Source organism: Macrobrachium nipponense, chromosome 9, assembly GCF_015104395.2.
Source record: "Macrobrachium nipponense isolate FS-2020 chromosome 9, ASM1510439v2, whole genome shotgun sequence".
In the NCBI taxonomy this organism is placed as follows: domain Eukaryota; kingdom Metazoa; phylum Arthropoda; class Malacostraca; order Decapoda; family Palaemonidae; genus Macrobrachium; species Macrobrachium nipponense.
The window spans coordinates 53,176,618-53,191,692 of record NC_061110.1 but is presented as its reverse complement, the minus strand read 5'-3'; the positions used below and the strand labels follow the sequence as shown (position 1 = coordinate 53,191,692).

The 15,075-nt window shown below is 31.7% G+C and overlaps 1 protein-coding gene across 6 annotated transcripts in view; it reads right to left on the bottom strand.

Moving 5' to 3' along the window:
- Positions 1-15,075, bottom strand: part of LOC135218543 (muscarinic acetylcholine receptor gar-2-like) — a 70,965-nt gene that overhangs the window by 5,548 nt on the left and 50,342 nt on the right. For all 6 annotated transcript variants that reach the window (XM_064254916.1, XM_064254918.1, XM_064254917.1 and 3 more), the window contains one exon: positions 14,565-14,726. In XM_064254916.1, the coding sequence (XP_064110986.1) occupies positions 14,565-14,726 (162 nt within the window). The remainder of the gene's footprint in view (positions 1-14,564; positions 14,727-15,075) is intronic.

Here is a 15,075-nt window from a genome sequence, read left to right as displayed (position 1 = left end):
CGATTTATGGTGAATTTATGAAAAAACTTTTTCCTTACGTCCGCGCGGTAACTCTTCCGAAAATAATCATACATGCGATTGTGGTAATGTTTGCACCATTTTAAATTAGCCGTTACATAAAGTTTTATATATGAAAATGTGCGCAATTTCATGCACAATACAACTAAAAACAACCCATGGTTGTAGCTTTTATCAATTTTGAAATATTTTTCATATAAAAATGATAAGTGACAAATTTTCAACCTTCGGTCAATTTTGACTCTACCGAAATGGTCGAAAAAACGCAATTGTAAGCTAAAACGCCTATATTCTAGTAATATTCAAGCATTTACCTTCATTTTGCAACAAATTGGAAGTCTCTAGCACAATATTTCGATTTATGGTGAATTTATGAAAAAAATAACATTTCTTTACGTCCGCGCGGTAACTCTTCCGAAAAAATCATACGTGCGATTGTGGTAATGTTTGCACCATTTTAAATTAGCCGTTACATAACGTTTTATATATGAAAATGTGCGCAATTTCATGTATAATACAACAATAAATAGTTGAAGGTTGTAGCTATTCTCATTTTTGAAATATTTGCATATAAATCACGATAAATAGAAAAAAAACCACGTTCGGTCAAATTTGACTCTACCGAAATGGTCGAAAAACGCAATTGTAAGATAAAACTCTTACAGTCTAGTAATATTCAGTCATTTATCTTCATCGTGAAACAAATTCGAAGTCTCTAGCACAATATTTAAATTTATGGTGAATTTTTTAAAAAAACTTTCCTTCCCTCCGCGCGCGGATTCTCCGCCACAAATCTCCGAAATGCGTAAGTCCCATTCTCGGAATATTTGCTCCGTTTCATATTAGGCATTTCATAGAGTTTTATATATGAAAATGTGCGCAATTTCATGTAGAATAAACGAAAAATATTTGAAAGTTGTAGCTTTTCTTATTTCCGAAATAATTGCATATAAAAAAATATATATATAAAAAATTCGACATTCGGTCAACTTTAGCTCGTCAGATATGGCCGAAAACTGCATTTGTAAGCTAATATTCTTACAGTATAGTAATATTCAATCATTTGTCTTCATTCTGAAACATATTGGAAGTCTCTAGGACAATATTTAGATTTATGGTGAATTTTTGAAAAAAAATATGTGTTTACGTAAGCGCGTTACGAATTCATGCATTATATTGTGATAATATTTTCTCTGTGTTGCTTTTATCGTTTTTACAATGTGTTATATATCAAAATGATCGCAATTTAGTGCACATTACAACGAAAAAAAAGTAACTTGTTACCTTCAACGTTTGCGCACAGCGCGATTGAATACAATTATATGTTATGAAAGGTTTCGTTTTTGCGCTATCATATCGCATTATTTATATATGATAATGATAACTTTTTTCATTTCTGATGGTTGCATACTAAACTTCAAGCAATGACAAAAAAGGAGCCAAAAATGAACTCTTAATCTTGAAAACTAAGCGCGCTGTGATTTTTTGAAAAAAATATTTTTTCCGCTTACGCGCTCACTTCCAAACCCCTCCGGCATACGGGAGTCATTTTTTTTATTTACTGCTCCGGCGTTTAAGGGTTAATTCCGAGGTAGAGCGAATTAGATATTAAATGACATTTGTAGCTCGATGTACACACACACACACACACACACAATATATATATATATATATATATATATATATATATATATATATATATATATATATATATATATATATATATATATATATATATATATATACATGCATATATACTATACATATATATATATATATATATATATATATATATATATATATATATATATATATATATAGATATATATATATATATATATATATATATATTATATATATATATTATATCTATATATATACTATATTATATATATATATATATATATATATATATATACTATATATATATATATATATATATATATATATATATATCTATATATATCCTATATATCTATATATATCTATCAAAAAGAGACAAATAATCAAATAATAACTTATATAAAGGAATGCTTAGCCCGAACTTCTCATGGGCAAGGCAGACGTTAGGTACAAGTGTCTATCGGTATGCGCAATGCAACTTGCAATCATTTTAAAATTAATAAACAAAATAAGGAAATAGAATTTCTATAACATCAAATGAATTAATTTTTTTTTTTTGTTTTTTTTTTTTTTTTTTTTTTTCTGAACCTCATAGACAATTAGAGTCAATAATTCAGCTTATGACATGGGTAAACGGACATTTAGAATTATCAAGTTGTGGATATGAAATATTTACTTGCAACATTAGCCTATTACAATTCAAGTAAAACATTCATGGGAAAACTGTCACATTTTCTTGAAACCCCAAAGTTTATTTAGAAATTAGTTACATAGTGGGTTTTTTTCGTTGCATCTCCTACCTATTAATAAAGTTTTAAAATTAACCTCAGAGGATGCGCGCGAGAAAATTAAATATGAAACTTTTGTTAGGGGCACATAGGATCAGATTTTATCACAACTTAATTTCAGTTAGCATAGAGAAATACAGAATCATGATTAATCTTCTCTTTGACTCTTATGTTGCCTGGCAATCTTACAAATAGCTCCGTTTTCCACTTCTTTGTCTAGTAACTTACTACCAGTAATATCGAATTTTCTTTGAGATTCGTAATGATATCTATTTATTTTTTATAATTATGGATATTTTTACAAGTCATCATAGACTGGATAGGTTCACTCATTGTTAATGCCCATGGATAAAAAAGTTTTGTACAGCGGACTCTTTTGAATTCCAAAATATCAGCGAATTCATGTGGGGTTAAGTCTGGTCTAAATGGCTCTCTCCCCTCCCCTGTATTTGGATGTCGTCTGAATTTTACTTTGCCCTTGTGACAAGTATAATTTCACTTGCAGGCTGATTAATGGAACCTGTTACAGTATCCTGCAGTACGAGAGTTTCACATCGCAACTTCAAAAAAATCGTTCGTCGCTGCGGACGACGGCAGTCGAGTAACAACCGCCTACAATGTGAAAGGAATAAGCACCATCATGGACTTCTTCGACCGACACCGTATCCCGTCGTTAATCTCGTTTTAATGCGGAACGCTCCAGCGACTGTCGGAAATCGACTACGAAAGGGACATACTTCCGACAATTACGACCCGAAGGATATTCAACTCTACTTTGCTGGCGAAGGACTCGTGCTGGGGATGTTTTTTTTTATTCATCGCGAACGTAATCGTGTAGCTTAGGATGCAGAGAATAAGTATGAGCGCAAAATAGAACGTTGGACCCGCCCAGGCAAATTTTCCCCTTGTTTTAACCCTGTGAAATAGGCCGTTTCATTTGGCTATAGGTGGTTGTCTGGAACTGTGTAATGGACGAAAAGTGGTTCGAAAGCTAGTTAAATGTGAAGTAGTATAACCTCGGTCATGTATCCTATATATATAAAGATCATAAATAACAGAATCGAAAATATATTTTTTTGCGTGACGCACAGGATCGGAATCTATATATAAATGATCATAAATAACAGAATCGAAATATATCTTTGCGTGTACGCAATAGGAATCTATTTAAAGTGCACATATATTAATCATAATTATATGAATCCATATACATATGTATAAACAAATCAGGTAGCCTATAATCAATCTGCAGTTATATATGAGTTAGTGTATGGATTAATGAATCAGATATATAACAGTTAGCATAAAAATCAACGAATCAATCAGCATAAACATTAATAATTTTATCAATTCATATATGAAATTTTTATCAGTTAAAATATGATTTTTATCATGTTAATCTTCATTCTATGCAATTATCAGAGTACATTAGTATTTTCTGTAGCATATGTATCTTAATGAGATGGAGTGAAAAACTGTATCATTATATATCACGTGATCACTATTATTTACCAATATCATTGTTTTATATTTTATTACTTGAATCAATTCATGTACACCATGAATTTTTATTTTACTTATTATATATATATATATATATATATATATATATATATATATATATATATATATATATATTCACATAGTGTCTGTATCACACTCCTATAAGTCAAATGCAAGTCAAGTTTGAGTAATATTCAGTAGTTGGTTTTGGTAGCTGACCGAGCTAATGTAAGTGTTTACATAATAAAAATATGGAATGTTAGTCCATATATATAAAAGACTAAAACTAAAGAGGTCAACCAGATTGTTTGCAGGAATGTGATCAGACTAGAGACGCTAAGAGACGTTATACAATAAGTATGTAGGCTAAGATAACATGCCGTCACCTGTAGTCATTCAATTGTTTATAAACTTTAGTCCAAGCTTCCTGCTTGAGACAAACACGTGACCTATAGCTCAAGCGGCCTACGTGATCTCTAGCGTGTCTCATTTTGATTGTGTGTTCGTATGTAACTATGTCATCTGATAGTATGTTCATATGTTCGAGCTACTATCTGCTTCCTTCATAACTTGTAACAGAGATGTAGAACAGGCAGAACAGAGTTAGCTATCGTCATTAGAAGACCTGTATCTCTTTACCTAAGCTTTATCATGTAGAGAGAACAGAAGTAGCCATCATCATTGGCAGAAGCGATCAAGCTATCGTTATTAGAAGACTTGTACAATCATATCTGATCTTCAGCATGTAAAACTTCAGAAGAATATATATATTTTTATACTTCGTGTTTTCTACAAGAACCTCCTCACCATGAGTTTAAAACACATCCTCGTCATAAACAAGAAGATAATCCCGACTTCGTAAGTGATCTACAAACCCCAAAACACTCCATTGAAGATGGAAGTGCAATACCAACCGACTTAGCGTAAGATTATCGCAAGTCTAACATTACCTCATAGGGCCGCCTTATCATACAAGGCACAAGCCCCAATAATATATATCTATATATATATAGATATATATATATCTATATCATATTCTTATATAGATATATATAGAATTATATCTATATATATATGAGAATATATATATATATCTATATAATATATCTATATCGATAGATAGAGCTAATAGATAGATATCTATATATATATATATAGATATGTATATATATATATATATATATATTATCTACATATATTATCATATATAGGATATATATATTAATATATATAAGCTCTATATATTAGAATAGTATATATATATTAATATAGAGATATAGAGAGAGCTATATGATATATATATATTATATATTATATATAATATATATATATATATATATATACTATATATATAGATATAAATAATAGATATATATATATATATATATATTATATATATAGATATAGTATATAATATATATATTATATATATATATATATATATATCTATATATATCATAGATATAGATATATATATATATATATATTATATAATATAATATTATATATATATATATGATATATAGATATATATAGCTATATATATATATATATATATATATATATATATATAATATATATTATTATATATATATATATATATATATTAATATATCTATACTATATCCTATATATATATATATATATTATATATATATATATATATATATATATATATATATATATAATATATATATATATATATATATATATCTATATATGTACATAAAAGATGGATTTGCTATGATATATTTTAAATACAGTTGTAATGTGATGTATTGTGACGTTTCTTAGGATGTGGAGAAGTCTGTGGAGAAGTCTTAACTTCCCTTAGAGACAGTGTTCGAGGTGACGAGCTTAGGAATGCTGACATGTCTTTTTGAGCGGCGTGCATGTCCTGTTGCTATGACCGCTTGATACAGAGGTTACTTATGAATCTAGTTCTAGGCAGTTCCTGGGTGTGGACAAGTGGACAATGCGTGTGAGTTCGTACGTGCGTGCAAGCTTTTTCCTACATAATGAGATGTAGCATTACCAAGAATGATAGACCTGTGCAAGAGAGACGAGGAGCCAAGGTGGCTTCTGCAAAGCATCTTTTAAGAAGTGTTGTGTATACTGTGTTGAATGGGCAGTTCTGGAGAAAGGGGAACTGATCCGAGACAAGGGGTATTGAATATGGTGACTTAATTGGTGTACTGACCATATTGACTATGCCTAATGTTATGGCTAAACTAATGTTAGTTATTTGATTTATTTGGACTTTGAGTTTAACATTTCATTTAATCATTCAGTTAAGAAAATGAGTTAATTTAGTTAATACTTTGTTTTAAATAAATGCACATTTTGTATGTTCCGTGCCTGATCTGATGCCCTTAAGATAATGGAGGGTAGGGGAGGGGGGTTGTGTCGTAGGAGAGAGAGAGAGAGAGAGAGAGAGGACGAGAGAGAGAGAGAGAGAGAGAGAGAGAGAGAGAGAATGTGTTACCAGTTGCCTCAGGCGCCGGATCCATCACTACTTTTTAAAATAGAAGAACGAGATTTTAGAATCTAGTTATTTTATATATATATATATATATATATATATATATATATATATATATATATATATATATATTATATATATGACAGGTAAAATGTTCTGTAACAACAGAATTCCATCTAATTAAAGGAGCCCATAAAAACACCAAAATATAGAGAGAAAAGTACTATATTTCAGAGACTGCTGTCTCCCTCTTCAGGTAGATGAATGAGAAAAGTTTACAGAAAAGGTGGTATTTATACCAAGAGGTCCCATCCACAGGCAAGCCAATTTAGGTCACCCCCGCTGATAATCTTCCTTTAATCTTCTTAAGTGTTGGTTGAATGAAAACCTTGTCGATCGTATCTGAAATCCATGCTCCTTTTGAGATGTTCATTACCTGCCTCTCTTTTATTAAGGCCGATTCCATCATTTGACTCTTGTACCGGCAGTTGCTGCTATAAATTACACGTGACAAATTCCAGTTTATTCTATGGTTATGTTAATTTATATGGTTGAAAATAGCCGAGTTCTGTTGTCCATACCTAACTGACCGTTTGTGTTGTATTAGTCTCTGGGGAAGTGATTTACCTGTAAATGCGATGTAAGATTGGTCACAGTCCTGGGATGGGATTTCGTATACCCCAGAGTCCTTGGGAGATGTCTTTTGTTGGACGTTAATCAGGGATTTGGCTAAGGTGTTTGGGTAAGTAAATGCAAAAGGGTTAGATTTTCCCAGGGTGTGGGTTACTCTCTTAATCGTGTCCAGGTGAGGAATTCTTATTTTATTGTTGGGTGTATCTCTGGTCTTGTCTTTAGGGGGTCGGTAGAAAATTACGTTTGCTTTGTGAATTGCTCTCTCAATTATATGGTCAGGATACTTTAAAGACGAAAGTTGCTTGAGAATTAGTTCAAATTCTTTTTCCAGAGATTCTGGGGAACAAATTCGTAAGGCTCTTAAGAACAGGTTGTTAGCTACACCTATCTTGATAGTAATGTCGTGATAGCTAAAGTAGTGAATGTATGAAAGTGAGAACGTTGGTTTTCTGTATATGGTAAATTTGTATTCTGTCGTGTCTCTGATTATTAAAACATCAAGAAAAGGAATTTTGTTGTCTGTTTCCCATTCAAATTTAAATTTGATGCTGGGCACTAATGCATTTAATTTTGAAAGGAATTCATTAAAAGTGCCCCACCTATTATCCCAAAATGTTAGGATATCATCCACATATCTCATCCACAGCATGTTTTTGGGTTTTATTGCATTTATTACTGTAGTTTCAAAGTTTTCCATGTACAGATTGGCTAAAAAGGACTTAAAGGACTACCCATACTACACCCGAATTTTTGCTTGTAGAATGATTCCCCGAATGAAAATACGTTATTAGATGCACATAATTCAACTAACTTTATTATTTTGTCAAGCGCCAATGGAAAATGATCTGAATAGGGGGATAATTTTTCCCTTAAAAACTGAAGAACGTCCTGTACTGGTACTTTTGTGAATAGGGAGTTTACGTCAAGGCTTAAAAGTTTTATGTTGTGAAGTGGTATATGTGCTTCTCTGAATTTGTGACAAAAATCTTCCGAATGTTTAATGTGACTGGGAGAAAAAGTGCCTAAAAAAGGGGAAAGGAGGCCAGCTAACCATTTAGAAATTTTGTAATTGAAAGCTCTGGCACATGAAACGATGGGTCTGAATGGAAGATTGTCTTTGTGAGTTTTGGGAAGGCCATAAAAGTAGGGTAATTTAGGATTAATTACTTTAAATTTCTCTAATAATTCAATATTCTTTTTGTCTTGGCCAAATAATCTTAGTTTCCGTAAAAATTCTGTGGGAACGTTTTGGAGGGGATTTTTCGTCAGTTTTTCGTAAGTGCTTGTGTCGCTAAGGAACTGGTTGATTTTGTCGAGATAGAAGTCTTTTGTCCATTATTACGATTTTGCCGTCTTTGTCGGATCTACTTATTATAACATCTAACTTTTTTAGCGAGTGGATGGCTATCATGAATCTGCGGGGAACAGGATATTTCTTATGTAGGTCAGTTAAAGCATTTAGTAACACTCCTTTTAAACATATCTCTTCACGGCTGTAGTTTTTGTCAGATATGAATTTATCAAAAGCCACTATGAAGTCTAGGTTGTTTTTGCGGTCTGGCATAAGGGCAAAGGATAAGCCTAAATTTAAAACTAAATGTTGATTTACAGTAAGGGGGGTGTTGGATAAGTTTAAAACTTTGTCTTGTTGCTCAAGATTATTCCATGCGCTATTGTCTATTAGGTTATTTAACTTGCGTAAAAGTCTGTTGGAACGAGTCACGCTATTATAGGCAGCAATGTCGGAACAGAATGAAATCAGATACCTGTATATGTGGTCCGTAGCGAGGAGGCGAAGATTAGACTGAGTTCCATATATCACTCTGCGTAGTACGAAGATGTCGTTTTTCGTATTGGTGATTCTTTCCTCCAGGAAAATCTTGTGATAGAGGGAAGGGGTCCGATTGCAGAGTCCATCTCCCGAATCCTTACATTTTTGGTAGTACTTGTTTTTTGAGGCATTCTTCTAAAAAGTGTTTTATATATATATAATATATATTATATATATATATATATATATATATATATATATATATATATATACACATATATATAACCACTTCTAGAATTTATCGCACTTTTCGGATATGCTTGTCAGTACAGACTGAGACCCAGTTGAAAGAATACGATGAATTCCGATGTCCGTAGCAGGATTCGAACCTTCATCCAGAGCATCAGAACGAGGTCACGTTGCCAGCCTGACCAATTCAATTGGTCAGATCAGCAACATGACGTTGTTCTGATACTCGCGATGCGTATTCGAATCCTGCTACGGACATCAGCATGTTTCATATTCCTGCATTCGGATCTAAGGCGTTGTTGCAACAATCATATCCATAAAGTTTGAAGAATTCGAGAAGTTAGGAGGACACTGGTTATTATAATTACATACATATCAGGTAAAAAGTGACCAGTAAATGCATGCTTTACATATAAATTATGTATCACACAATCGATGACATAATGAGTGTAGATCCAAGGGGTTTCGTATTTAAGATTAAGGTCTTTTCTGAGGGCTGATCCAGAATGGTAGACATTTGCAATACATATGATGGGGTGACATTACTGACGAACTTAAACACGTTAGAAATCAAATATTCTCACCTGACAAGTGGGGAGATGAATTAGGCGGATCTGTTCACTCGTTAGCGACTGAGATCACGTTCTTCGTGACGACGTAGTATGTATTTGCAGGAAACGGAAATGTAAATATTTTCTTTGAGAAATTCCATGAACTTGTCAGCTCATTAAAACCCCCTACGGAAATGGGAAATGACGGTAGCCTACCCTTTTTGTATTGCCTAATACATAGAGTTAGTAAGGGGTGTGTAAGTTGAATGAATTAGTACAATCGTTATGGAAATAGAATAGGGTAGTTGTTTAGCCTTTCTGGACTGCCTAATATACAAAACTAGCGTCGGGTTTTGATACAGTGTGTACAGAAAATCTACCAATAATTGTGCCGATGTACATGTTTACTCTGGGCAAAGCAGAAAGATTTCAGTTTCCACATGGCGCATGTACAGTCCTGAATACATTGAGGATAAAATAGATATGATTAGGAACATAGGCAAGAAATTGAAGTATCCTGATTCTGTAGTAGACAATGCACTGAGATTGGCAAAAAGGACTTTTTATAGTAGAACAATGAACTTCCAGCACGCAAAACTTGCTTGCACTTCCATATGATGAAAATTTCAAAGATATTCCCCATCTACTTAAACTTTTGGAGTTAATGTAGCATATAAGAACAATATTACATAAAAACAAGCACTTGTAAAGAAATCTCCCGACAAAATACTAAAGGATGAGTACTACATCAAATTCTGCGTAAGTCCTGGGGCAGCTTTTATGTTTCGTCAAATTGGATAAAATATGTATAGCATACGTACTGGTGAACAGAGGAATTTTCACATGTCACTGAAAACAATGGTATAAATTTGGCGTGGAAGAAAAAAAAAAAGATGAAACGCTATAGAAGCAAGTTCTCTGGAACAAAGATTTTGTAACGAAAATGAACACCAATGAGAGCATGGCGAATAGAGTCAATCCTTTCATTTCAGGAGACAGAAGAAAATGGCTAGATTTCAAACAGAGTAGTAGTCTGCAATAAACACAACTACAAAGATAAGCAGACTTGTAAATAAAATACTTGACATCTGCCACTATCGAGTGTATGATCCCTAGAAAGGAAAGGATAGTCACAGGTGAAGTGAGGACAGCAGCAATGTATGTGCCACAGACTGGAGGAGGATTTGAGGGTACATGGAAGCTAAGGTGAAAACGTATGAAGAGATTATTGTGCCTAGTATCCTTTAAGTGAAGCACTGGATTGAATATGCAAAGAAACATGGAAAGTAAAAAGCCATTATATGCTGAAAAAGAAAGCATGTGCGTAAGATGGCAGTTATTCTCACACTTTTTGACTCCTTAAAGGTTATTAAATAAAAGCTATAAAACGAAAATCACTTAAAACTAAACGTACAGCAAGTATCTAGCCCCAAAAGGGAAAATAGGCAAAGAAAATTGGAAAACAACCGGATCAAACTATGAACTACAATTTGTTACAAGCCTTTGAAAGTACTGCTTATACTTAGAGTAACCCCTACTCATATATATATATATATATATATATTATATATATTCTATATCTATAAAGAATATAATATATATACATATATATATAATATATATATATATATATATATATATATGTATATATGTGTATATATATACTATATAATATATATATATTATATATTAATATATATATATATATATATCTATATATATATATATATGTATGTTATGCATAATGCGGATAATTGTCTAAATGTGAACATTAGGCAGAAAATTGCCTAATGTGTACATTAAGCAAGCAGTTTGCATAATGTTTACAATTTGTTAACATTAGGCCAAATATGCCTGTTGTTCAAATTATGCAGCTCAATTTTGCCCGATGTGAATACGACTGCCTAATATAAAGATGTATTATGGTTTAGTGTAGAAATGGCAATTAATCCTAATGTTGACAATAGGCAAGTAATTTGCCTATTGTCAACATTGTGCAAAACAAATTGCCTAATATGGAGATTGGGCAATTTTCTGCCTAATGTTCACATTAGGCAATTATCCACATTATGCGTAACATATATATATGTATATATATATATATATATTATATATATATGTATATATATATATATATATATATATTGCCTAATCTCCAATTATTTAGGCGAGGGGGGTATTTTGCCTAATAGAATGAATTGAAGACGAACCACTGTAACTAGAGTGTTGTTCGAATGTTGTTCGAAACTTTGGGTCTGTCACTTAAGCCATTATCCTTTGGTCAGTGTGCTACGCTGAGGGTCCCGGATGTCGATCATGGTCCAACAGATCCTAAAAATCTGTTAGTGGTCGTCCTCTGGGAACAAGATGAACTATACACTGTAGGTTGTCGGGAAGGAATTCTTGGACCAAAATTTACAGCAGCTGATCTATAAGTGCAATCAAACAGCCCCTGATAAAGTCTGAAGAGGTTCCTGATATCTGCCTATCGCTTAGAACAGCAACAGCAAGAACCACTGATGGGCAAGGATATATAAAGTGCCAATGTACTACTCAATGTACATCAGGACGATGCAGCTGCCTAAGAAAAAAATTTAAATGCAACTCACGCGATCACCCGGGCAGATCATGCAAAAATTTCTGATTCGACTCAACTGAACCCTGAGATCTATTGACTTATTTCTCTTTTACTGATATTGCATTAATTATGTTTGTGTTTATTCAAATAAATTGGAATTCTTTAAACTGCCTCTACATTAACCCTGTTGCATTCTCTTGTAACCTCCCGTGGGTTGTCTGCAGGATTAATTGCCATTTCTACACCAAACCATAATACATGTTTAGATTAGGCAGTCGTATTCACATCGGGCAAAATTGAGCTGCATAATTTGAACAACAGGCATATTTGGCCTAATGTTAACAAATTGTAAACTTTATGCAAACTGCTTGCTTAATGTACACATTAGGCAATTTTCTGCCTAATGTTCACATTAGGCAATTATCCACATTATGCATAACATATATATATATATATATATATATATATATATATATATATATATATATATATATGTATATTTATGCTTATGTATATATATATAAATATATATATATTTATATGTGAAACTCTAATATATATATATATATATATATATATATATATATATATTTATATATATATAAATATATAATATATATATATATTATATATATATATATATATATATATATATATATATATATACTCATTAAGCTACAAATGTCCTTTAAAATTGGATTCGCACTACCTCAGAATTAATATATTTTCATATATGTTAACTGAAGGGGAATTTTTAGTTGATAATAATTTCGTCGGCTCCCGATGAAATTATTATCAACTTAAAATACCCCTTCAGTTAACATATATGAAAATATATTAATTCTGAGGTAAAGCGAGTTAAATATTAAAGGACATTTCTAGCTTAATGCGTATATATAAATCACGGTGATGTGATGAGATATATATATATATATATATATATATATATATATTATATATATATATATATATATATATATATATATATATATATATATATATATATATATATATATATATATATATATATATATATATATATATATATCTCGATCACGCAACTGGTACTTACGTACGTGTACGTGTGTACCATCTACACTGTTAAAGCCAGTTATTTACATATTTCTTTTTGAAGTGTTTTCCGTTTGAGCCACCGAGGTCTGTTAACTGCTGCTAAAAGATTTGTCTCCAAACTTACTGAGTAAGTTCCTAAATAGGAATGTTTCTCGATATTTATTGTACGTTTTGTTTTCAAGTGACTTGTGTTTTGGAAGCCTTTATACTCTTAGTCTTGCTTAATAAACCTTAAAGAATTTATGCTTTCAAGAATTCCGTATGAATGTTAACAAGTTACTGAGTTTTTTTCATTTGTTATTTTTACGTTTTTTAGGTCCTAAAAATGGGTTGAGACCCTAAACTTTGACCAATGTACGACAAAAATTTATCCGGATTATTCGTCATTCCTTATATATATATATATATATATATATATATATATATATTATAAATATATATATAGATATAGATATTTGTATGTATGTATATATATCAACATACATACATACATTCATACATATATACATATAAGTAAAAGATGACGAACAGTCCAGAGAATTTTAGTTCTTTATAGACCAAAGTTTGGGTTTTGGGGTTCAACCTAAAAAATACATACATACACACACACATACACACACACACACACACACACACACATATATATATATATATATATATATATATACATATATATGTATATATATATATATTTTGAAGTAATAAAAGTCCACACTCATGTAAGATGTGTATAAAAAAATTCTTAAACGACTGGAGGTTTCGTCTACTTGATCCGTAGACCAAGTTGCCGAAAGCTCCCGTCTTTTAAATTTTTTTTAATATACATCTTACATAAGCGTGGACTTTTATTACTTCAAAATATTCTAGTCACGTTATGGTGATTTTTAGATATATATATATATATATATATATATATATATATATATATATATATATATATATTTATATATAAATATAAACATACGATTATTCTAAAAGTGTAGAATATTGCGATTAGATTTGTTTGTATTCACAAATAGTTGTTAAAATGCAAAATGTAAAGTCAACAATAATGCCAATAATTCATATTCAACTACATAACATTCAATAGAATGAAAATGAAATAAGAATGGCCTTGTCCTCAACAACCAAATTACAGCCGACTGATTTGACATAAAAAATTGGAGTCATTGACACGGAAGAGAAAGATACTATATAACTGTTATGGTTGTGAAGAGTAAGTATATCATGCGAAATATTCATATAATTAGTGCATATCTTTAAACAGTACAAAATAAGAGTTGTCTTATCTGACCTATAATGACAGATGCAACCCAGGACAAAAGAACGGCCACGTACACCCTCGTCATGGTGACGATCTGGTGGTATTTAAGGGCGTGGCAGATGTATAGGTACTTGTCCACTGCAATCAGCATGATGGTGAAGATCGTCTCCTGACACACGGTCACTGCCACAGCTGTCGGATGAGAAACAAACGTCGTATGGTTACAGAGACTAGGATCAGATGACACAAATACAAAAACCACAAAATCCACTCACCTGTATCTTTCGTGTATTCATTCACTCCCTAGATATCAAGGCCCCCAGTGAAACATCTCTTTCACCCAGGACTTTCTAAGATTGTCTTGTCCTGATCTATGGTAAAACGTTTCAACAGTGGTTCAGACATTTCAATTTTGTCCCTAATAGGCCCCAAGTCTCTCCTCAATCTTTCGTAAACATCCAGCTGCCTTTATTGCTGTTCCTCGTGTGAATCACCTCTTTTCTTATCCTTCCATCATCCATTATATTTACCTCTAAATATC